The 27,554-nt window shown below is 36.3% G+C and overlaps 1 protein-coding gene across 1 annotated transcript in view; it reads right to left on the reverse strand.

The window, feature by feature from the left end:
- ZMAT4 (zinc finger matrin-type 4) overlaps positions 1-27,554 on the reverse strand; it is a 245,963-nt gene that overhangs the window by 97,936 nt on the left and 120,473 nt on the right. The window contains exon 4 of the mRNA XM_011372649.2: positions 5,633-5,860. Within this exon, the coding sequence (XP_011370951.1) occupies positions 5,633-5,860 (228 nt within the window). The remainder of the gene's footprint in view (positions 1-5,632; positions 5,861-27,554) is intronic.

A 27,554-nucleotide genomic window follows, 5' to 3' on the forward strand; every position in this document is an offset into this window, starting at 1 on the left:
CACGTCATTTTTCTGGGCTTCAGAATCCTGCTCTGTAAAAAGACGAGGCATAAATCCAATGATGTTTGATGTTCTTTCCCGCACTATAAATTTATGATGCTCAGAATCATCATGACATTTTCAAATGACCTCTTTTGCCTGTGTCTTTAGATGAGAATTACAGCAGAATAGTCTAGTTTCCTCTGAAATAATAAAATGACTGTGCATTTTTCAATCCTAAAACTTTTAAAAGAATAAATGATAAAGGTCTGCAAAATGAATATTCTATTTCCACCTAGCTATAATTTCATAATTTACACTGTCACTGTTTCTGAATAAGAAATTGCCTTATATTTATGTTTAATGTTGACAAGAGGAATTTAAACTATAAAGCAAACCTCTAAAGTACTTTCTGACCATTGAATTTATAATTCCATAATTCAATAACTTCCTTTGTTTTCTACATTGGCTTCCATATTCAGATAGAGGTGACTGTTTTTCTCATTAAATTTCAACTTGGATGTAGAGACAAATATCATCTGTTTTCTGGGATGAATAACACTAAAGTTATGCATATTAATAACTATTTAAGCCAATCTCATTTAAAATTCTTTGTTATTCTGTAAGAATAATTTCCTTTTTAAAAAATTTGATCTGCCACTTGAAGCAAAGGAAGGCAAGAATGTTAACACAGTTCTATAGTTTCCAATGGCTAAATAGTATAATACCAAAAAAATATAAAAGGTGCAAAATTTTTGTGCTATTAAATTATATACAAATAATAGATAGAAAATTATGTGTAAGTTACATGACTCAAGGTCAACATACAAAACTCAATTGTATTTTCTATATATCAATAACAAATATATATAAATGAAATTTTGAAAAAATATAACATACTAGTGTTAAAGGACATAAAATACTTGAGGGTAAGTTTTACAAATAGGTTTACGATTTTACAATGAAAACTGCAGAACATTGCTGATAGAATTTAAAGGAACATAAATAAATAGAGAGATACAGAATGTTCATGGATTGGAAGACTCATTATTATGAAGAATTTAAGTAAATTCTCCCCAAACTGATCTATAGATTGAATTCAATCCTGTTCAATATTCCCATAAGTTTTCTATGTAGAGATTGGTAAGCTAATTATAAAATTCATATAGAAATGCAAAGAGCTTAGAACAATCTTTAGAAAGAAGGAAAAATCTGGAAAAATTGCACTACTTGATATCAAGACTTCTGTAATGTTAAAAAAAATCAATACAATGTAGTACTGGCATAAAGATAGACAAAGAAATCAATGGAACACAATAGACTATATAGAAATAGACTCACACACAATCAATAGATTTTAAATAAAGGTGCCAAGGCAATTTAATGAGGAAAAAAATATTTTCAACAAATATGCTGTAACAACTGGGTAAACATATAAAAACAAAATGAGTTTCAACACCTACCTTACATGATATACAAAAATTAATTTGTGATCATCATAATCATAGATGTAAAAGCTAAAATAATAAAACTTATAGAAGAGAACATACAAAAATGTCTTTGATCATGGATGTAGACAGAGATTTTTCAGATGGAACACAAAAAAACAATAATAAAAGAAAAAAAGAGATAAATTAGACTTCTATAATTCATATGTCTGCTTACCAGACATTTTTTAAGAAAATGAAGAGCAAAGTAACAGAATAGGAGAAAAATATTCAGAATTCATGCAATTGACAAAGGATTTGTAACGATAATATGTGAAAACCTACCTACTACTCAATAGTAAAAGAGGCAAATAACCCAATTTTGCAAAATATAGACAAAAGACATGAACAAATACTTCTCAAAGGAAGATATACAAATGACCAATAAGCACATTTTAAAAAGCACTTGACATGTTAGTAAACATGGAAACTCAAACTAAAGCCTACTCTCTTGCACTCATGAAATACTCTCCTACACTCACAAGAGTAGTTAAAATTTAAAGACTGACAAAAACAAATGTTGGTGAAAATACGAAATTCATATACAGTAATTAATTTTCTTTGATGTTCAGGGGATATGTTCCAAGACCCCCAGTGGATGCCTGAAACCACGGATAGTACCAAACTCTATATATGCTATGATTTTTCCTATACATTAATTTATAAATTAGGCACAGTAACAGATTAACAATAATAGCTAATAATAAAATAGCACAATTATAATGATATACTGTAATAAAAGTTATGTAGATGGCTTTGGGGCAATTATTAAGTAAAATAAGGACTGTGATACCCCAGCAGTCAATCTCCTAACCGAGATGGCTACTAAGTGACTGAGAGGGCTGGGGAGCATATACAGTGTGGAGATGCCGGACAAGGGGTGATTCACGTCCCAGGCAGGATGGAGAGATCCGGCCTGAGATTTCATTACATTACTCAAGATAGAGCACAATTTAAAATGTATGAATTGTTTATTTCTGGAATTAGCCATTTAATATTTTCGGGCCACGGTTAACCGCACGTAACTGAAACCAGGGAAAGCAAAACTACAGAAAAACATTTTGGCAGTTTCTTATATAGTTAAAAATACATCTAATTTATGATCCTCTAATTCTACTCCTAGGAATTTACTAAGAGAGGTAAAATATGTCGACAAAAGAAATAAATAAAAAATGTTCATGAAAGCTTTATTCTAAATAGCATCCAAAAAATTAAGAGAATAGATAGACAAATTGTGGGATTTTGATAGAATATTACTCTGTAATAAAGAGCAAAAGTTATTCTGCATTACATGCAACAAATGGATATATTTTTAAAACAATACACTATGTAAGAGACTCTAGATGCACACAAAAAATATACACTTTCTATTTCCATTTATATAAGGTTTTAGAAAAGGCATAACTAATCTATAGTGAAAAAACTAATCTATAGTGAAGAAAAAATGCTTCCCTGGAATGGGAGATTAGGTTTGCCTGAGAAGGGGCAGATGGGAATTTTTTCAGGATGGAGAAATTATGTATCTGAATAGGGGTATGGATTATACAGGTGTTTGCATTGTTGAAACTCATTAAACTATAACACTTAATATCTCCACATTTTATAGTATGTAAAATACACAGTTTTTTAAAAATTTGAAGAAAAATTCATAAATAATTTCCTGTAAAAATTATTCAATCGAAATCTTTTCAGAAATGAAAATGATTGACAGTAAGAATGTAGAATTTTAGGTGATTTTTAAATTGTGCTTTCTCTGTTTATTCATTCATTCAGTAATTATTAAGTACCTACTATGTGATTGTCACTGTTCTAAGTGTTTTGAACACGCCAGTGAGCAAAACAGACAGAGATGCTGCTTTCAAGTTGCTAACAATCTATAGAGGGGAGTATGGAGAAAGACAGATAATCAGGAAAACATTATAAATAAGTAAATGATGTAGTGTTTAAAAAACCAAGAAATGCTACGAAAGAAAGCCTGTGACACTGCCATATTATGCCCCAGCTGCCTGACACCAGTTTTTAAAAAGTTATGGATATGTCTTTATTAACTGATTAGCATTTTGCCCTTATTAATTGCTCAATCATGCATTAGAAGCATTCCAGAAATAGGGGAGCGTGTATGTGTGTGTGTGTGTGTGTGTGTGTGTGTGTGTGTGTGTGTGTAAATGTGCTGGGTTATCATCATTGCTTTATTCCTTAAGCTTTTGTGATAATTAATGCCTGAATAAATATATATCAAGATGTCACCTGGAGTAGGTGAAAAGGTTGGTTTCAAGGATATTGTGTTCAACGCTAATTGCATTTCATGTGTTACCGAATCAGAGTGACACTGAGTTATCAAGTCAAAAGCAGCCCTTTTTGTCTTCTGTGTGAAAGACAAGCAGCTCAAATGTTACAGAATTCAGATGCCCAAGTCATTAAGATGTGGTTGTACATAAAAGATGGAGTACTGATAATTCAAAATAGACAAGAAGAATGTGCCTTAGGAATAATTCTTCTATAAGTCGTAATATCTGGCACAAAATATAAATAAAGCCCTATTTTTCTCCTTCAGTGCCCTGCCATAAAGGAGTTACTGAGCCCACTTGTTATCTGCCACTAACAGTGAGTCATACCTAGGCCTTTAGCTATGGAGAGACTACCTGTACTTTTTCTACAAGACATAGACTGAGAACATAAGAAATCCCCCAACAAAAAGCGATAATAACAATGATTCAAAAGTTTCTGCAATGAGATTATTCAAAGCACAAACATATTAAGATCCAAGTTGTCTTTCTATAGTTAGAAAACATAGACGAAAATAAAGTGTTTTTAATGTTTGCTCTTATTTGTAGTTTTTAATCATCTATCTTGGAAAAAATCACTCTAATCAAGTTCCAATCTTACATATATATTACCTTCAATCTTACATATATATTACATCAGAGGATTCCTCCCTTGTGTTTATTTGCCAGCAACAGCTTCAATTTTCCTGTCTCTTTATATATATACATATATAACTGTTCACATGGAACGCCTTCTCACCTGCTGAAATGCTGCCTGCATTTCTAGTTTCAACTCAAGTTCCTTTCCTTGGCGAATTCCTCCCCAGCCAACATAATCAGAAGTGACTAGTCCCTCCTCTCAACTCACACAGCATGAACCTCTGTCCCACTTATTTGGTCTAGAATTGTACCAGGTTATTTCCTGACTACAATTATCCCCCTTAGAGCTTCACAGCCTGGTTAGTGTAATATGAATTGTAGGCTCTATATGCAGAACCCACTTTAAATCAAAGATGCATTTGCAAAATTGATTTGTAAATTTTGTCATTACAGATACTGATGATTCCTTGGTCAGCCCATAAAAGCTTATCTAACTCATACACTATCTGACATATAGTATCAATAGTACCCTTCATCAAATTATTTTTCTGAGAAAATGCATTTTTATGTGATTTTCTACACTGCCAACATCACGTTAATCAAAAAGTTTTTAGTTGACCAAAAGATGCTTAAATGATTATTAATGGTAAAATGTTCTCTAAATTCCCACAGATTGGTATATGGCTTCCTGAGAAATCCACAGGACTGATCCTCACCCTGTGATTTCCAAGTTTCTGCTCAGCAGTGTCTGTTAAACCTTACATGAACTTTGAAGGCTGCATGTTTTCCATCACTCAAGAAAATACATCAAAATGGGGTATGGGGAGTGGTGCACAGTACCATCTTGCCTCAATTTCCGGGATATTTCTCTTAAAGGGGCTTGGGCATGCTTTAATCCCTTAAACAGAATCAGTGCGTTGCTTATTTGGGCTGAATTCATAAAAGCACAAAAATGTAAAATAAGACAATGCTATTTGGTCTTTTCAGCATTGTCTTTCATACTGCTTGTGTACAAAAGCATTTATTAGATAAGGTGTTTAAAGATAAAGTGGAAGAAAAAATTCTGGTTCATGGATGGGTGGTTTTGACCTGAAAAACAGTCAATAAAAATATAGAAATAACAAACACTTTGAAACAAAGGAGATTATAAAAATTAAGCTAGTTTTGTGCTCATTTCCTTTTTCTTCTGCTCCTTTTGGATGAGCCTAGATGATTGATAAGAATAATCATGCAATTTATGACAATACAAGCCCTTCTCTGAAAGCCCTGTTCTGGGGCAGAAGTCAGAAGAGTTTCTCTTACCTCTTAGTTCCCCCATATCCAGAGTTGTCCCAAGTTGTTCTAATAAAGCAACTCTTGCTGCATTCTTTTTGTGTTTCTTGCCATCATAATGTTGCTGGGCCATCAGAGGATTATTAAACCAGGCTGCACAGAGCCCACAGTATCTATCTGAATCTCTTCTTTGATAGGGGGATGCGACCACTGGAGCAGCGTCCACCCTTGGAGGCTTAAGTGAGCTCAGGGGGGTGGCTGTGAAGGCAAACAACCAGAGAGAACCACAAACCAGGTTAGTACACTTGTCCTCAATCTCTGAAGGTGGAAGAATCTCATGTACATTCTAGAGCTCAGAAATCCAAGAGTTTATTGAGAGCAGCAAAATAATCATTGCTAGCCTTTATTTTTGAAGTTGGGATGTGACTAAAAATTTCTAATTTATTGAGAGCAGTTTTCACTTTGTTATGCTTAAATCTTACAGTTCAGGAAACCATCCTTTATAAAGAAAGATTTTTTAAAAAATAAACTTTTGGAGAAAAAGAGTAGTCTATTAATCATATTGAAGCCACAATGTAAACTAAACATTGAACAATAGTGACTTGAAAGACTCGGAATGAATAAATAAGACATTTGTGTGCCATAAATAGAAATCATCAGTAAATAAAGGATTCACCCAAGTGATAGAAGCAGATCATTCAGTGACGCGGATTGTACCAATTGACAAAATCATGCTAATTTTATTGTCTATTACTTCTGTTTATTGTGATAGGTTATTTTCAAACTATATCTGCTAAAATTGATGTTGAAAGTACAATTTTATAAAAAGACCAAAAGACAAACACTATAGAGCAGATGTTGCTTCTCTAAACAGAAAAAGGCATATATCACTATTTTGAGATCGCACAGTCCCAGCTATTAAATTAACACATTCCATTGTGAGCTCACATTTATTTTTGGTCCAGAAAAAAGAACCTAGCCTGAAGTTTACTAACAGAAAGTAAAAAATAACTTTTTGCATTACAACATACAAATTGCTCACATTCTTATAACAAGTGTGACTCGGATTATAGTCCTGTTTCCCACATAATGGACTTCAGAGATGTCAAATGATTTACTGAAAGTGAAATATCTAATTATGGTAAAGGCAGGACTCCAAACCAAAACCTTACTTTCCAAGGCCAATGTACCTTTTGATACCCCTAAGGACTCTTTTCATACTTTTTAATAAACAATTTTTTCCCCAGACCTGTCATCATTGTATTTTATATAGGACTTAATTTAATTTGGGGAGAAAAAAAATTTGAGTCAAATATTTTGGAGAAGAACAGGAAATTTAAATTTTCACATAGCCTGTGAGTCATAGTGCCATACAGCAGTATCTTTTGTTTTTTCTTTGCCCCTGTGAATTGGAAAACCATGAAAATTAGGATCATTCCAAGGAAAAGCTGAGATGTTGAACAAATTAGGGAACCACTTAATCAATTCCCTAAGCTTTCAAATAACTTGTGTGTGGACTTTTATTTTTCAGAATAAAAATGCTAAATGCCATTTTAATTCAAGAAATGTCTGTAATGTAACAATACCTTGAGAAAGTCTTTTCCTCTCGATCCAGAGATTTCATCAGTTAGGAAAGTTTTAGTTAGCATAGATGAAAATTAATGGCATTATTTCTATAGGGACTTAGAGAAATAATACATCTCTTAAAAGCCTCATTGCCAGATTTAGTCATAAATCACTATGTGAAAATAAAGCTCAAATGTGGGCTGTATCATCCTCGCAGCCACCCAGTATTATTCTGCTGTGATTTAGACATGCTAATAAAAAGTTACAAATATGCAGTTGACCTGCATGTGAAAGGAGTTCTATCCACTTTTCTGAAGGAAATTGGATCTTGCTTCCAAAGTTTCTTCATCATTATCAATTTCTGAGGATTTACAGCCACCTATTGTTTCCGATGGCAATGGAAAACATATCAAACCTTTGCCATCTGAATGAACGTTGATTCTTAAAGCAAAATTTACTTTTCTCTTAACTGAGTCCTAAAAAATATATATCACAGTCAGATTTATCAATTGATACTTTATACACCATATCCTGGCAAGAATGATGCACAATAGAATATTCATCAATTAAGATACTAATGTTATTTTGCACATAAAAAAGTAGTTTGATGCTGCGTCTGTATTGTAGTTTCTCCTTTTTAATAATGCTGCTCTCCTCTGTACAGCTCGAAAGTTTAATTTTTCTTATGCTTCTGTTTCCGACCGTCTTCACTAATCTCAACTCAGTTTATAGTCCGCCTAAAGGCAAACTAAGGCAGTAGCATGAAGTGAGTGGAAAAAGTTTAGAATCAAAGTCAGAAATCAAGATTCGGTTGAACTCCACACCACTGAGTTGTGTAACCTTTGGCAAATCTCTAATTTCTCTGGTTTCCACATGGTTAAAATTCAAGGTTATCATCTATTTAAAACAGGTAGTGTGGGGATGGAACACATTGTAGAAGCCCTCTCTTTTATGGCTTTTACTAGATGCCAAATAGTGAAGTTATATAGGAGGGGAGCAGTTTCCAAGTTATTTTGCTAAATATGTACATGTATTTGGATCATACTTCTTTGGCAAAAGTGTGTTCTTCTAATAAAATGAATACAAAGTAGGATAAAGATTACCCTTTTGTGTAAAACATCTTTTTAACAAAACACTTTCATTGATATATAGTTAATTTTTAATTTCATGCTGTATATTTTTACTCTAATTGTAAATATATTTAGCAAAATATAATTAGCAAAATATTTACTTCACTTTCCTTATACAGAACTAAAACCAGGAGTGAATTCATCAAAACCAGTAGTTTCCAAGCTTTAATGAACATTAGACTTACCGAGAACTTAAAAGTCTCCAAGTCTAGTTTGTTCTCAGACTAATTACATTAGAACCAGGATGCTTTTAACACCTTCTTGCTACCACCGTCCTCACCCATGTTTCTAAGGCACAGATGATGTTGTGAAACACTGACCTAAATCTTGCCAGATTTCATTTGGAAATGACTATAAAATAAAGTCTTCTTGGATCGTCACACAAAAATGTCACATATTACATCCAACAGAAATGGAGTAAAAATTTTTGTAGGTAATAACTAAAATGTCACATCTTTATCCATGAGACAGAAAGGAATAATAATTACTTGGTATTTTCTTAAAACCCCAATCAGTTTTCTCATTTCTCCAAGATATAAAAGGTTGTCCAAAATAGTGGCTGATGTAATACATTAATATGATAAAAGTTAGATAGCAAATCTGATCATTTTCCACAGGCAGAAACCCAAATACACATTGAGCTGTCGAGCTGTTGTACCACCTACTTCTGACTGGTGCCATCACCAGCCTGGTCTGCTGTTCTGTGCTGTCCTTCTCCACATGGCTAAACACCTGTCCTGCAGGATGCTCCTCGATCCCATCTGGTCTGTGAGGCCTTGACAACTGCCTTATAATCTTGTGTGTGTGTGTGTGACAACGGAAATTAGATTGTAATATTGATACTTTGATAACTTGCTATTTTTATGTTTGCTGTCTTCTCTAGTACAAGTCCCTAACCCCTTATTTTAATTCATAAAAAAGCAAAAATCTCTGAAATTAAAATTTCTTTATGATTTATTTCACATCAAAACCTGACCTGAATTTACTCAAGGCTAATTATAATATATATAATATAACATATATATATTATATATAGTAAACGCACATACACATTGCAGCAGAATCATTAATATCTCTGATCATGGAGTGCTGTCTCAGAGCTATAGAAACAACATATGGTACATGTACCTCATTATATATCAAAAATCTTAAAATTTCTGATTTTCAAAATTCAGCCATAGATATTTTGAACAAAAGATCACAGATCTGCAGTCAGTTCAGAGTAACTAAAATAAACACATTATTCTAATGCTTGAGACAGTTGAACAAGTCATTCCCCAAAACTTGATTTCTAAGAATCACCTGACACTGGAATAATTTGCACTATCATTTTAATGCCTTGCATAATGTTCATAAAGGATCCAGTTATCAACTGCTATTTGTAGTTGTCTTTAGCAATCTAAAACAATTTGTGTCTCTGTCCTATATTTGTTTCTTTCTGGAAGAATAACCAGTTGATCTAAGGACAAAAATATTTCCAGAGTCTCCTCAGAAAACTTCCTCATTCTGTAATATAACACTGTGTACAATCAAACTCTCCATGATGCCAGCACCTTGAATGATGGCAGACATACAGTGTATACATCCCACGCCTTTTGCTGAATGTATGAATGAACGAATGTTCTTCACATGAGAAGTGAATAAAGTATACTAGTAACCAGAATTTTCTTATTTCTTCTAAATTGTGTCATTTAGGTTTGAGCAGTTAGGTACTATACTGCTAGTCAATGTAAATACTAGCAAATGAATGACAAGATTATGAGGGTGAGTGAAGGCTAAATCGTGGAAGGGCAACGTGTCAAAGTGTAAACATACAATCCAATCTCCCTCCTCCTTTTAGATTCAGCTGGATATTTTGAATGTCAGTATCATTTCAAACTTTTGTCGATTTGCCGGAGTGACCTATTTCTATGCATTTCAGAGAGTGCACGTATGCACATTATTCTGGAAATTTTACTTTCAAACAGGAAGCCTTCTACTCTAATTTGTTTATCTGGTATTTAAACCCTTACCCCAAGCTTCTGAACTGGTACCAGTTTGCCAGGAACTGAGAGAGGTCCCAGGACATAGATCTTTCAAGAATTAAAACAGAAGAAGTCCTGGACAAACTGGAATGAGTTGGTCATGCTAGTTTCTGAGGTCAGTCCTGATTTAACATCACAATGGAGAAACAGAATTCATAAAAAGTTTGGAAATAATTGGTCAGGAACCTAGAGCAGGTGCACTTTCAACCGAAGAGACAGGATCTACCAATAGGTCTTAAAGCTTTACTTGTCAGATCACCAAGTAGGTGTCCTTAGTCAGAGAATCCCTGTCTGCCTTCTGGACCACAGCCACAGGGTGTCCTTCAACCCCGAGGACTGGAACTTGGGACTTTCATTCTCATTCTCTCTCTCATTCTTTCATTCTCTCTCTCTCTCTCTCTCTCTCTCTCTCTCTCTCTCTCTCTCTCACACACACACACACACACACACACACACACACACACACAAACACACACACACTTTCTAGACTTTAGGATAAATTAGTTCATTCTCACAAAAGATTTGAGGGGCTTTTGAGATAGTTTAGGGAGATAAATCAATTAATGTTGGGCTCCTAATTAATAAGCAGCAAAGGAAATAGCCAAGACCAGATCTTCTGACTCAAAGACCAGCACCATATTTCAATGGCAACTAATTTTTAATGATGTCAGGGAGCAATAGGCCCAATAAACATATAGATTAAATATAAGTCAGAACACATTTCCTAGGTTTCGACACTCATTCTCAGTGGGGGTTATTTGTAAATATGCATTGCCTCTAAAACAGTTTTTCTAATTTCCAGTCCCTCTGATAGACTGCCTTTCTATTTTCTTTTTTTTTACCTACCCTAAATCATATTAATGACAGTAGAAATTCTTCAGCAAGTATCAATTTTTTGGCAAATGCTGTTGACAGTTAAATTTGACTGGACCATTCACTGCTGGTCTGAGGAGACAGCTGTCAGTATAGATTGACAGCTCAGTCTCTAAACACTCCAGGCTCTTCTGCAGGTAAATTCCTCAGCTTAGTGCAAACTGTGCAGTTGGGGCTCAAAACATAGATTTTCTTTGTATCTCTGGCAGAGGATAGTGCCACCTGTGTAGATGGTAGATACTCAACAAACATGTGATGAGTAAGTGAAGAAAAATACTAGTGAATTTCAGATACTGTCAATTCAGGAGATTTTCATGTTTTAATAAAAAACATATGAAAGCTAAATTTTAAATCTTTAATGATCTCCTTAAACTTACTTTAAAGGATTAAAAACTAATCAGATGTTGATAAATGAGGCTAGATCAAACAAATTGTGGATATCTATACTCTGAAATACCAGGTGGTAATCAAAAATATGTTTTAGAAAAATGTTCGGGACATTTTTAGAATTTAAACTAAAAGATAATGGTTTATATGTAGGGTATAAACCAAATTACTTATTATTAAATTATACACACATGTGAAACTATATATAAAGACTATAGATAAAGCTATAAATAAAAATATTAGCAATGGTTATTTCTAAGTTGTGGATTCTGGGTAATTTGCTTTATACTCATGGATATATACCTTGACGTAGAAGAAAAACATTTTTATTTTACCACTCATATATAGGCCACATTTCATGCTAATTTGTTTCAGTGCAAAGTCTAGAAAACACTGCCTATGAGACTTGTGGTGCCACAGCCAGATCTTAAATAAAATCTCAGAAGATTTTATTTGCAGTGAGTTGTTTATTAATTTATAATTGATTTGGGGTGGGAAATGCGTTGGGAGAAAGCTGGCTCAGTCAGAATATGATATAAAAGATCCTATCATATCTCTTATTTCTCCAAAAGACACAGGGAAAAGCTGTTTTTCCACCGCATGGTAGATCTTAAAACGGCTCTAATTATTAAGATAAAATGAAATATTTCTTTTCCTTCTTATATGATATGTTTGGAAGTGACTTCTGCTATCCAAGGTTACAAGATAGAAAAAAAAAAAATGTGCTATTTCTTCTATGCCATGAAGGAAATTAAATAACTATAAAATACCCCATGTTCAAAAAATGTGCCATTAAACACTTCCTGAGAATAAACAAAGATGAGGATGACCTAACAAAAGCATCGTTCCAACTCAATTTTGTTATCAACTAAGTATAATCAGTCCATTAATGGAAATTGCTTCCTCGCTCACGCTAAATTCATATATCATCAGTCTTCATTAATACAATATTCGTAGATCATTGATTTTCATTAATATAGAAGAATTTTCTCTAGTCTCAGTCACTGATTAGATTCTAAATATCTTAAATATGTCTGTTTTCTGCAGAATCCTAATCTTTAGAAACAAGCCATTAATTAGGCCTTTAGAGGTGCTAACAGTCCTTTTCTAACCTTCTCACGTTGTTTGACAAAAAACCCCAAAGCTATGCTGCTCTACATTCTTCTATTCACTGAAAACAGGAGGACAGAATGTAAGTTTCACAAGGACGAGGATCTTTATCTGTTTTGTGTCCCAGGTGCCCAGGACCGGATCTGGCCCACAGCAGGTGTTAAACGTTTTTAAAATGAGGAGAACAGTTGATTCTCCAGAAATGTATCTGTGGAACAGAGGGAATCATGTTTACTTTAGGACATTCTGCTAATATGATGTGATAGCATCCTCTCTGTCTCTTAAAAACAGCTATTGCATTGTGGGTATACAGGCATACCTCATTTTATTGCACTTTGTTTTATGTCACCTCACAAATGTTGTGTTTTTTACAAATAGAAAGCAAAGACCCTTCACCAGCAAAAGATTGCTTTATTGTGGCTGTCTGGAACCAAACCCACAATATCTCTCAGCTTTGTCTGTAATGCATTCATGGCATTTGGTCTTCAAACAGTATTCAGTTAGGATGCTTTACTCCTTCTGAATTCAGTGTTAAAATCTTTGGTACTGGCCATAGTTCCAAAACTCTGCACAGAAGCACCGTGGGATAATGCAATGATCATACAGGAGAGCCATAGATATTTTAAAATTCTGAGGAAAGCATTGCTACATCTGTCATACACTATGGAAACAACTAGCTCAAGGTAGTCACAGTTTCAACAGTGGAGGTTACAGTCATTTCAATAAGTTCATATTCTTGTGAAGCTGGATTTTGGATGCTACCATGTACCTACAAATCCACCCAGCCAATCAATGAGAAACAAGGAATGAAAGTGACAGTATCCCATCTAATTCTAAGATTTGAGAAATTATGCAGTACCCAACAGGCGAATGCATCCATTAGTAAGTGTGGTTACTTAAGGAAGAAATACAAATATTAAGTTTTCTTTTAAAATTGTATTGTTTTTCAGATGGCTGCTAAATTATTAGTACATAAATATTTATTAAGTTGTCTGGACAGTAAGAGTTATAACATCATCCTACTGTAGGATGCTTGAGTAAGACTCGATGACCCGCTAATTGAGTATGGCTAGAAATGCCTTTTCTCATAAGCTTCAGACAAGAGGCAGGAGTCCCCCTGACAGGGACTCACTGACTCACTGCCACCCCTACTCCCGCCCCAGCAGGTGCCATCCTTAGACTAGTGAGCTGGAGGCCATCACCCAGATCACAAGCAGTATTGTGCAGGGGGTGGTGAGCTGAAACCTGGGATCTGATAGTAGCTTTTGTTCTTTTCATTCTGCCACTATTCCCTGGCTTCATCTAATCCATACTCCATGCTCAGGGGTGGGAATGATTTACTTATCTAGTAACAACAGCTATTCAACTAGAGAGCCAGCTTCCCGGACCATTTCTTACAGCCTATGAATATTTATGGAGGATTCAAAGACAAGAAGAGTGATCAGTGCCAGAAGCCCAGGGGAAGATGAAATGCAGGCTGAGTTTAGAGGGAGACAGAAAGAAAAGGTGGCCTCTTAGCCAGAGCTGGGAGGAAGCTGAAAATTTAGAAGCAGTTTTAGAGAAGTTAGTACTGATATCATTCACTGAGTAGAATGTGTGCATCTACACTTCTCTTCTTCACTCTCGGCCAGCGTGCCTCCCCCAAAAAGGGATCTCCTAATGTATCTGTTCAGCCTCAGTTGTGAGTTACCGTAACCAAATATCCCTAAAGCTAACATCGGCCTTAATAATCCACAGTTTGCAAGTTATGAAAATTGCCTCTACTTTGTACTTAAATCTATGAATATTAACTATGTATATAGTTTGCATGTAGCTGTTTGGATTTAATCTAGAAATAAAGTACTTTATATTAACTGTCACTTAGAAATTGCTAAATCTGAAGGCTTGATGCTATCCTCAGTTAGCTCTATAAAACCTCAAAGCAACTCTAGAACTTCTTGCAGCCAGATTTGAGCTGCTTTGCTCCATCATGTGAGGTGCCTCCCAACACCTGGATCAAGAGAATCCAGAGTATCAAATGCTAAAGCAAGAAGGTTTTCCAGTCCTTAGTAGTTTAAAGACCATTTCTTTATACCTCATATTACTGCTGTGAGGATTAAAAGTGCCTGCTTGATAATAGTTAATTGCCAAGCATCCAGAGAAAACCAAGACTAAAACCCAGTTCTCCTAAATCCTCCCCTATGCTTTTCCACTGTCCTACACTGACATTAGCCTGTCCAGCCGGTACAGCACCTCTCCTAGCAAAGACGAGGAATGCAGTGAGCATGAGACAAAGGCAGTGGTTGCTAAGAGTGAGTCAGAAAACTGCATCTACTAGGAGTGAAATGTTCAAGTAACTAGTCATAAGTTTGCAATTACTACAGCAAACAGAATGTGTTGTAGAATAATAAAAAGTATATATAAAAGCCAGAGAGATGCTTAAGGACGAAAGATGTATGAGTGAGTAATGGGTAAAGGATTTGGAATAATTTAGCCAGAAGAAAGAAAGCAGACTTAATAACACTTGAGACACATGGAGGATTATGGAATTTGGATTATGACCAGATGTTTTCCAATGTTGCTGAAAAGGGGGAATGGATTAAACTTAGAACAGTAGGCCTTTAGAAGAGCGGTAGCTTAAGGGAGCAGATGCATGATGTTAAGACTTGTTTACAGCCCCTCAGGGAGGTTTGTAGAATGTAAGCATTATAAATACCCGGTGGTGGAGGGGGAAGTGTTTAAAACACACCAGAAGCTGAGGCTTAGAGTTACATGGAATCTTACTGGGAACAGATAAAACGGTAAGTCAAGATTCTGTGAATTTCCAGGTATAACTCATTCTACATCCTAGTCTCTGGATGAAACATAACATTTTTTAAAAAATTCTTAAAGATCGAATCATCAGGATTAAGCAAATGTATGGACATCTTTCTTTCTGACCTATTTTGACTAAAAATAACCTCCCCTTTGTGTGAAGAAAGATCACCTAAAATGTTCATATATATGCCAGAGTTAGTTCTTACCTTCCCTGACCATCGACATTCTTGATATATTAGATTTACTAACTGAAAATGAAAGGTCCAGGTAATAAGATTTCATCTGCTCTGTTGACTGGAAAGCAAAATAAAGATACCAATGATTAGCACTTTGCACTAATCAAAATATAATTAGAGAGAGAATTCATGAGTAGGCCATTAACCCCAGTCTCCTGCTTCTCAGTTAAGTGATCTCAACAGGTAGCATAGAGCAGCAATCACACCTCCAAATGACTGAGGACCCTTGGCTTCCGAACACCTCCACATCACGCAGTTTTGAGGACTGTGCTTGGAACTCTCAGTTCATGCCAGTATCACTAACGACAAGAATGGCTGCCTCCAAAAGGAATTGCCAAAGCTTGGTTGGGGCCCTTTAATCTAGCCTTCGCAATTCGTAATACCTCAAAGTAGCCAAAATCCTCTTGAAAGCCTTGGATGGATTTACAATCAAAACCATAAAACCAGTGTGTGCTCAACAGACAATTGAAAAAGTCACTTAGCAGGAAATCCTACACAAGAGAAGCAGCTTTTCTGAAGGCTGAGAGTAAAGTGAAAAAACATGAAATTTCATCTTTTTGTTTTCAGGTAGATAAACTTCCTTGGTGTCTCCATCATATGACAATTTATGTAGCAGAAGAGCCTATTGAGAAATTAACTCATTGTCTTACTTTCCAATAGATTCAGCTTCATAAAATGGGAGGTGTTTCCCATTACATTCCAAACTGAGATTTAAGCCTTGAAGCCTGGTTTTTCCTACCCTCAGGATAGAATGAACAATGCATTTATTTGGGGCTGTCTGAGAGGCAAGGGGTTCTTGGTATTCAAAGAGGCATGTGCCCGATGTCAGGATAGTAATTGCTTCTTAGGGCCTAGAAAAAATAGGGGGAGGGGTTTACAAGTATGGATAGAGACCCAGGCATATTTAAAAATATGTGTCCAAGGTGGTAGAACCTCCCCCGTAAATGTCCATAATGGAGCCTTGGCCTTCTCTTCCATAGCCTAGCTTGACACAGAGGGGATGGAACCATCACTGGAAGTCACTGACCTGGAGGAATATGTTAGCTTGCGCAGGGAGAAGGTGAGGGCCCATTCTAAGGAAGCCCAGTCTCCACCTCCAGCCTATAGAGGCCCAATGCACAACAGTAGCTGAGTGGTCATAAAGTAGCTGGAGCCCAAAGGCTGAGAGGCTTCTCTGAGGACACCTAATGCCTTTAGACCCTTGTGTGATCCAAAAGAGGGAGAGGGTACTCAAAGAATGACCGATACAGGCCTTCTAACCAATCTTCAGGGATAGAGGACAGAAGTCATTTAAATTGATTTCGAAAATATAAAAAAAATAAGATATTTATTATACTCAAATGCTATCCAGTAATTTGTACTTATTGCATCTGATTATTAAAGGAACCAAACTGAGTGTTAAACATGACTGTGGGGGCTGATGTTTAAAAAATATAGATATTACGAAAGATAAGAATATAGATTGGGACATTTACTACCAATTATTTTAGGTGGGATAATTGTACCTTCTCAATTTCATAGACTTGACAGTTTCAGGAATCTTATTTTTAATAAATGACAAGAATTATTGCCAGAAAATCTCTCACTCATGACTTTTTTCTGAATAGGAATGCATTCTGTGTATGGATTCCAAGTCCTAAGCACATTTCCTATTGACAGTTTCAGAGTAAGCACAGGAAATTGATTATTTATTGTTCTACTATATTCCTCAAAAAATGTGTTAAAGAACACTTTCTGGAATAAAGGTGTAACCACATTCAAAAAACCTGCTGAAATCATCAACTGTTTTATACCACTATTTGATCACCCAAAAGAGAAAAGTGAGTTTATGGTATTTAAAAGGATTTGTGAAAATTACTTAGAAGTAGCCTCATTGTTAAAATCTTTAATTTTATCCAATCCTCGATCCTTTGCTTTATTGGTCATCGAATATAAAATAAAAGGCTTTGATCTGTCATTGTTCCAAGCCTCTTATGATTCAGTGTACAAAAGTAGTGGCCAAAGAATTTAGCTCACCTCACATGGCTAATTTATTTATATGTTATTCACTGTAGAGTGGTCAGAGGCCTGACAGATGTGATTTCTTCTGACAGCATGACACCACGGAAAGATGACTGCAAGCGAAGTCTCTTTGCCACCAACCAGTTGAATCATCTTGGACAAATGATTGCACCTCTCTAGGCCTCAGTTTCTTTATGGGGAAAATAAGATGACTGAAATAATGATTGTTAAGAGCACCTTCTAAGCTCTACAATTCTCTAAATCTATTACTTGTTGTATTTGTAAACATTCAAAAAGCCAAAGACGTCATCAGAACAGATGCACTGATCTAGAGATGACGCCTTAGAACACGCTAACTCTCCTAATTCAAAAGGAAATGTGTTGCTATGAAGATCTGCCTGTTTGACAAACTTTTACTTGAATCTATTAAAGCAAGTATCTAGACAGGTTACGCCAGGCAAATCGCATAACCTGATTTAGATGATAGAAATGCCATGCATTATAAAATCTTATATGCAAATACGAGGTGCTGATTAAACCTGAAATGCATGTATTATTCAAAATCTGAATTTATATAACTTTTGAACAGATCTAGAATACCCTGATCTTTATTCATTCAACAGAGAACTCAAATAAGCCACCCTGTCTGGCATAGAAATTTATAGAAAAGTTCTAAAGCTCTGTCTCACTCATTTTCAACAGAAAAATAAGGAAGAAGAGAATCAACATGATTTCAGGAGAGAAATATACAATAAACACACTTAGACATAAGACAAGCAGAGGTGACAAGATCATTACTTATCTGTCCCTTTTCCTACTTGTTCATTATTCCTACAAACAAGAAATGCTGGCTTTAAGGTTTATAAATATCTGTCTTTGTTGCTTTATTACTTCCAGTCATCTTAGTGAGAACCTTGGGGTTTGAACCATACTGTTCATTAGGTGAGCAAAAATCTACAGATCATTTTATGAATCATTATTTATCACCACTTAGAGATAAAGGAAAGTCCTGGAATATGCAATCATAAGTCCTGAGTTCAAGTTCCAATTATGTATTTTACTATGTAACACCAGGCAAGTTCCTTTACCATGTAGAATCTGTTTCTTCATTAGTAAAATGGAGATAATAATATTTGACACTTTGTGTTTTTCATGAAGAGTAAATGAAACAATAAATGTGATGGTTCTGATATCATACCTTAACAATTATCGGTTATGATCATTGATTTTATTATTAGGTTAGAATCAGCTGACTCAACTAGAGTTTTATCACACCCCAGGATCTTTAAAATATTATGTATTATTTCATTGTTGAGAGATGAAGAGTCTTTTTGAACCTTATTTTTTTCTAAATGTAATAAATATAAAGTAACTTTTGATATGTAGACAGTTGATTCTTGTTATTCATGGTAGTTATATTCTGTAAAGACTCCAAGAACACAATTAGCAAATACCAAACCATTGCTCCTTGGGGGGAAATTCAGAGTTTAAGTTTCTGTGAGCCTATGGTCACAACAGTTTAATCAATTGATCAATATAGAACTTTGTTTTATGTGTGCTTCTGTTTAAAGACATCTTATTTAATATATATATTTGATTCAAAGCCAACAGCACTATATAACTCATGCTTGGATGAAGCTTATCTGAATACACTTGTTTTATCTGGAAGGCATGTCATCACCTTCGTGCACTTAGGAACACTAGACAGCACTTCAGCACTATCCACAGGAGAGTCATTGTAAATGGCAACAAATCACCATTTACATTGTAAATCACCAGCAAAAAGAACAAAACTGCAAAAAATCTGGCACTAAGTAGAAGGTAAAAAGGATACTTGTTTGCAGTATGAAAGTTGAAACTAGAAAGCAGAGGTACCTTGTCAGCCTCAGCTGAGAACATGCATATGGGGCAACTCAAAATTTTTACTACTCTGCTCAGATCTGCGAATGACCACTAAACTGCCATGAGTATTGATGTTGCGTTTACAAAAAAATTTTAGTCGGTAGGCAAATTTACAAATACAGAATCTGCAAATAATGAGAATCGATTATGTATGTATACTTACATATACATATTAACATATTATATATGTATATGTATGTATACTTACAAAATACAGAATCTGCAAATAATGAGAATCGATTATGTATGTATACTTACATATACATATTAACATATTATATATTTACATTTGATATTTAATCACATGACATGTACTATATTATTTTACACATACCTTTTTTTATTATAATAATTATATAATGTAAGTATCACTATAATTTTACCAATATAAAACTGAAGGTAGAAGAGTTAAAACAACTTATTAAAGTTCACACAGATATAATCGGAATTTAAAACTGAATCTGATTTCAGAGCTTATATTCATATTCATATTATTCTATATTTTACCTATTTTACCAAGAGAAAAAAAAAGTTTAATTAAACAAGTGGACAGCCACTACAATTCCTGGAAAATTGGAAAACCACTGCCTTTGATCACCATATTTAACTGAAATTTAAATAACATAGATGAATCTCGAGATAATCACGCTAAGCAAAATAAGTCAGAGGTAAAGGGTTGAGAACCATATGATTTCACTTATACGAGGGATATAAAACTGAAAGCAACAAATGAATAAGACAAACAAAAACTCACAGATACAGTTCAGTGGTTACCAGAGGGAAAGGGGGAGGGGAAAGGTAGATAAGGGTAAAGGGGGTCAAATATGTGGTGATGGAAGGAGATTTGACTTTGGGTGATGAACACATGATGCAATATACAGATGATGCATTATTGATTTGTACACTTGAAACCTATACAATGTCACCCCAATACATTTAATTAAAAATTAATTAACTAAGAGAACTTAATTTGAAAACAAAGCTATAGATATGTAAATGACTATTATTTTAATGCATGCTTCCAATTTTTACTCATCCATCAAATATTTATGAAATGACTATTACGTGCTAAGAAGTGTTTTATATGCGGACATCAACAGAGAGGTGATGCTGTGAGGCCTCAGGAGCACACTTCAAAACTGCTCTCTATCTTCTAGGCTGTTAATACAAACACATCTCTACAGCAACTTTAAACTCTTAAGTGTCAAAAGTGAAAGAAAGGATATTACTAAATTTGATGCCATTACCATTGATGCCTGAGAATTATATAAAACAGCATGCTCAATATCCACTTTTGCTAAGAATGATAGATATATTCATAAAATCTTATATGTGAAACAGTCACTTTAAGGGACAATGTATCAACCAGGATAGATTAGCCTCTCTTGCAATAACAAACAACCTCAAAGTGTCATAATAAAGGTGTCTTTCTTGTTCTTACAAAGTCTAATGTAGATTGAATGGCCCTCTTCCATCTTGCAGCCTGGTCTTAAAGTAATACTAGTTACGTCTTCTCACAATCAATTGAAAGTCTGAGGATGTAGAAAGCAAATGGGTTTTGGATGAGCACTGCCTCTGCCACAAACAGATTTTCTTGTTAATCATGAGTATAATACCTAACCATTTAGATGATGGGTAATCTTAAATTTGTCTTTGATTAATGCGAGATAATTGTAAATACCTGTAGTTTAAAGCTTTTTTTCCCCTGTGCTTTGAATTCCTTCTAAATAATTCATATGCTCTTCAAAAAAAAAAATTTTTTTTTTAAGAATAGTTAAATGATGTCTTCTTTTGGGATTTTTTTTAGGATGTTGAGTCAGAACTCAGGCTCATTCTTGTTTCAATCATCTTGTTTGTATGGGTTTATCACAAAAAGAAATGGGAAAAATCAGCAGCCAGCAAGCATAGTATCTGGGCCTGTGACCTCTATCAGTTGCAATCAGTTAAATGAAGGCGGCTTATGTCTTGAGTAGAACAATGTTCCCCCAAAATTCATGTCCACTTGAAACCGCAGAACTTATTTGTAGACTAGGTCTTTCCAAATGTAATTAGTTAAGCTAAGATAAGTCATACTGGATTAGGTTGGGCTCTGAATCCAGTAACTGTTGTCTTTATAAGAGGAGAAAACACATAGTTATATAGGGTCATGTGAAAATGGAAGCAGAGATTAAAGTGATAAAGCTAGAATACCAAGAAAGAAGCCACCAGAAGGTAGGAAGAGGCAAGAAAGGATTCTTCCTTAGAACCTTCAGAAGGAGCCTGGCCCTGCCCACACCTTGATCTTAGACTTCTAGCCTCCAGAACTGTGAGAGAATAAATTTATGTTGTTTTAAGCAACCCAGTTTCTGAGAATTTATTGCAGCAACCCAAGAAACTAATACAGATTGGATCGTAGATTTCAAATAAGAATTAAAAATCAGGAGATATAAGCATATTAATATTATGGCAAAATCTGGTTATAATTTCCTCTATTTAGTTTTTATAAATACATTCAAATTTTAGGCTTCGTGGATACATCTGCTATCATTCAAGTCTTGTAGCTTCTCTGGAGGGTTTCTGCATTCTTAAAAAGGAGAAGCCACTGGGTTTCACTCATTCTCTATTTTTGAGGTACCTCCCCAAAGTACTTCTCTCTAGCTTTCCTGGGTTCTCAGTCTCATCAATCCACCAAGCCCCATCCTAGTGTCTACCCAACTTCTCAAAGGTGCATGGCCCAAAAAAATGTTTTCATTTTATACTCACCCCCATACCACCATCATTCTCTTCTTGCTGCCTCTTTCTCGGGATCATTCATTATCTAGTCAGGTATCAGCAAATCTTTTATGTAAAGGACTACGTAGCAAATGCTTTAGGCTTTATGGACTCTATGGTCCCTGTCACACTATTCGACTCTGCCATTATCGCACAAAAGCAGCCATAACAGAACACAAACAAATGAGTGTGGCAGTGTTCCAATAAAATTTTATTTATGGACACTGAAATATGAATTTTATGTTTTTCCCATGCCACAAAATATTCCTTTTCATTTTTTAATCATATAAAGACATAAAAACAATTTTTGGCTTGCAGGGTGTACAAAACAGGTGACAACAGGTCAGATTTGCTCTTCAGCCTCTATTTTGCTAAGCCCTGATCTAGATCACTGGTTTTCACCTGCAGTCAACTTTGTACACCCACATTTGACAACGTCTGGAGACATTTTTTATCATCACAACTAGTGGGGTTTTCCTGGCATCTAATAAGTAGAGGCCAGGGATACTGCTAAACATCTTACAGTGCATAAGACAGCCTTCCCACCCCCACCTAAGAATTATCCAGTCAAAAATGTCAATACTTTTGAGATTAGAAACCCTAATCTAGATAAAGGAGTCCTATGAGAAACTGAGAACCCTCCATAACAAATCTCCATAGGCTGTACAGTTATTAAGGCCTTCCTTAAATGACTCATTTCATAAATTCTTCTTGGATACAATTATCTGAAATGTTCTTCAATATCCTGCTATATTTGTAGATCTTCATGGTGTGTTGTTTATTGTGCTCAGGTGTTTATGTTCCCTTCTACCACCTGGTAAACCTGAGAAAGGCAAGGGTGTCTTATCAACTTTTATACTCCTAGGACACAAGATATATGTTGAGAGGAAACTGAGCTACGAAAATAATAAAAGGAAACTTCCAGGTTATGAACTCTCTTAAGGCAGGTACCAGATGAGAGAACTTCAACTTTCATAGAGAAGCTACTTCTATCACTTAGAGTGGACATTTTATGTCCTAGAATACCATCTTTGCTGCATGTTCATGGTCATTTACCAAAAAGGTCCCATGCTGGATGCTTTGGCCTGAAAGGCTGGTGGGACTCAGACTGGTTGAGATTGTACTCAATGAGAAGCTCCACTTAGAGCCAGATAGGACTTCCTACACCACTTCTGGAGGCATCAATGACAAATGGGCAAGCATCTATTGAGCTCAGAGGCAGAAGCTAGGAGCTGTACAGCATTACACGAAGATGGGGCAGTTGAGGCCACAGAGTCAATAATGGGTTTGGCAGAATCACCCAGCTCTGAGTTTGCTCTGCCCTGCTCCCATCTAACATAGTGGATGGCCCTTGGATTCCTGACTAAGCTTCCTTCCCCAACTCCTGATTTTCTCTCACGCTTACCCTACTCTTCTCTTCCAGTCTCATGGCTACTTTCTGCCCCCACCTTAAGCCTTTGCACTGACATTTTTAATGGCTCCCTCCTAGCATGCATCTAAAGCCCCTGGCACACAAAGCCTCAGGGGCCAGCCTCTAGGGGGCACAGGCCATTTCTCCCACCCTCCAGCTTAACTTCTGCTCAAATCTGGTCACCTGCTCATTCCTATTAGCTCCCACCTGTCTCCCCTCTCTGCCCAGTCACAACGCATTAATGTCCCATTCGGCAGATTTCTGTGGCTGCTTTGATTCTTCTCCCCAAGGTTTCTGTGACCTTGTACCCTGTCCTATATTTCTATACTCATACTTGTCCTCAAGCAGGGACTGAACACCAGGTTACATTTTTCTGTCACTCTCTGTCAGGAATAAGAACACGGCAGTCAAGCTTGTGTACAAAAATGTAGCAAAACACAGAAGTAGAGAGATGTAGTTCTTCTATGAGGAGACCAAGTGGTAAAGAAACTCACCCAATGGAAGCAGCCTTGTACAACAGACAATAAAATATTTTAAGTGTAAAAATACATAGTACAGAGTTCAGAGCAAAGTAAGTAAAAATACCTTCATTATTTTCCTGAGTGGGCAGAGCTAACATTTATTGAACTCTATGTAGTACTCTGATAAGCAATTTGCATTTATTAACCAACTGTTACAATCACCATGGAAAGCCTTTGATAGAAATAATAGCATTATATCCATTGTATAGATTAGGAAAAGGTGGTTCAGGCAAGTGAAGTCCTCGGCTAGTAAAGAGTAGGGCCTAGATATGTCTGACTTCACAGCCCCCTCTATATAACTATGATTTCTAGTAGCTATGAGAGACTCCAGAGACCAGGTGAGACTTGAACTAGACCTTGGAAGGTGAAAGGTGTTTAGATCCATGACTGGAAGAGGGAAGGGCATCTTAGATATAGGATAGCGGTGGGAAAGGCAGTGGGCTGGTGGTACAGGATACTTGCCTGGCAGAGTATCTGAGAATGTGTGTTGAGAAGACGGAGAAAATAGGGTTGGATATATAGAAGAGCTAACTTCTGCAGCTCCTGCAAGCTAGGAAGACTAACGTGTCTTGATACTAAAGGAAATAGCCACCAGAACTTTCACACAGTATAGTAATAAGTTATGTTTGAGGTATAAGACCTTCTGACCTTCAGGCAAGTCCTTAACTACAGTTACATAAGTGTCCCCCAAACTGAATTTGAGGTTCCCCAAGGTGAAATTTGTGAAATACACATAAAGGAGTACCTTTCTGGGCCAAGTATTTACTTAATTTCCTATAGCTACTATAAGAAATTACCACAAATTTTGTGGCTTACAATAACACAATTTTATTATATTATCATTTTAGAGGTCAGAAATCTTAATTCAATACGCATTCTTAATTCCTCCTTGCCATGTAGCACATATTCACAGGCTCCGGGGATTAAGATGTGGACATCTTTGGATACCGCTATTTGGTCCCTTACAGTGATCTCACCTTTGGGGCTCCATCAAAGGCAGGCCTATAGCAATGTAACATATATCCTTATAGGCCACCTGGGTAAACCACTTGGGAACAAAGCCACAGCGTAGTGCACAGGAACCCACATGAAGCTGTCATAAAGTGCACAGCCTCGGGGTTCCATCTGATTACTCAGTTTCTCCACTCTGTGGGAAGTGCTCGTCTTCTCCCACAGAGTCAGCTCCCTGTGAGAGGCCTCTAGGGCCAATCCGAGTCTTAAGTGAGCAAGATTGCAGTAGCCTGACCTCTGAGGTTTGGCATCAAGCTTCCAGACCTTTTATCACTTTGTGTTTCTACTCTGATAACAGCTTCTTCCATGTTTCTGAGATCTACACCCTCTTCTGGGCCCTCATTCTGGTGTCCTGTTCCTTATTTTATCCTCTAGAGATCTTGAGTTTGTCTTGAGAATGACTTACTATTGCCTCTACTTTCCTCCTCTCCAGTCCCAGATCCATGGTCCTGCCGCCAGCTTGGTGGCTGAGTCTCTCCCTCCTGATGGGTTTGCTTAATGCCAGAGACAGTTCATCTCCTTGGTTCCATGGCCACCCCCTGCCCCTGAGTTCATAGCCCCTACTCCCCACACCCACTCTAGTGGGAAGCTCCAGTGCCAGGCCCTGTCTCAGTTCATAGAACTCATCCCAGAAAGGTTTGTCTCCAAGGAGACACAACACAATGTCCCCATGTACTATTCCCAAGGTAGCGTTTGAACAGCCCCATGCTAATCAGGAAATCAGAGGCTCTAATAGAGGAAAGGAGTCAAGCTGCCCTCCCATATCAACTTATTTACCAAATGCTCACATGGGAAAAACACAACACCTTCTACTTTTCAGAGTACTTCAAAATCTATTATTTCCACTGTATAAGGTCAGTGAGATAAATTCATCTACTCTTAGAATTAAATGGCAGATGAGAAATCTGAGGTTGAAAAGGATAATGGAGCTATCAAAGATTATATAACTAGGCAGAGTTAGGGCCTGAGTTCCTGTCTCCAGACTCCAAGGCCAGCATTCTTTCTGCTATATTATATCAGCAGATCAAGTCTGTAGGTATTATGTCAGTGGGTCAAGCATTTAGGTATTATGTCAGTGGGTCAAGCCTGTAGATTCTGGCTGGAAATCGGAGGGTTGGAAAGACTTTTATATCATCCTGGCCAATCATATAATCTAGGGAATTTAAATGTCATCTAGGCTAATGTCATTATGCTGGAATCCCCTCAAAAAATGCCCTGCCAAGTGGTTAGCCAGCCTCTGCTTCAATAGCTCCCACAGCCACACATTTCACCTTTAAGTATCTCTGAATATTAATAAACTCTTCTTTATCTTGAGCTCAGATGTAATTCCCTAATTTTCTCCTCACTCACTGGTTGTGAGTGAGGAGAAAATTAGGGAATTACACAAGCACACATACGCATGTGTGCACACACACACATACACACACACACACACACACACACAAACACAGCATGAATCTTTCTTTCCTATGAGAGTCTTCCAAAAGATTTACCCCCAAGTAATCATTATTCCATACTTAACAACCCGCACTTCCTTTACTCATCCTCCAATGAGAGGATTTTCATCTCCTTCATTGTTCTGGCCTAAGTCCTCCTCTGAGTCTCCTCTAAATGTCCTCATATTGTGGCAAATGACATGACTACAGCAACCTCAGTCTAGCCTTTGATCTGGGAAAGACCTCCATGCTGTGGTCTGCTGACCCTGCAAGAACACAGGTCTATAGACCTCCCCCCATGCTCTCATCTTACAGCAGGATCTAGAAAAGCACAAACTAGAACAGAGATTTTGAAACACACTAACCAAGAACTGGAACTGGCTTTTGTTCCAGTGACTCTGCCAAACATTTCAGAAATTCTAGTAAACACGCACCCATCTGGAGAAGGCAACTCAAACGACAGCTAATTCTGCAGTTGATGCTTGATCACGGTGCATCTTGAGTAGGAGGAAAGGTAATGATTCACAGATACCAACTGCTCACCCTCATCAGATGAAATAGCTAGGAGAAGCAATGAATTGTGCTTCAATTATTCCTATCCAGAAATCACTACAGTTCAAGAGCCTATTATTCATGGAGGGGCAGCTTAAGCAGCATACCTGAGCAGGGGAATTGCTTCTCTCTGGCATCTTGATTCAGTTGGTTGGGTTTTATACGTTCTTTTTTTTCCTTTTGTTTTCATTATAGAAGTAATTTGAAGCCAACCTGGTTGATTAGGCAGAGCAGTTCCTAGATGT

Source organism: Pteropus vampyrus, unplaced genomic scaffold (genome assembly GCF_000151845.1).
Source record: "Pteropus vampyrus isolate Shadow unplaced genomic scaffold, Pvam_2.0 Scaffold8, whole genome shotgun sequence".
In the NCBI taxonomy this organism is placed as follows: Eukaryota; Metazoa; Chordata; class Mammalia; order Chiroptera; family Pteropodidae; genus Pteropus; species Pteropus vampyrus.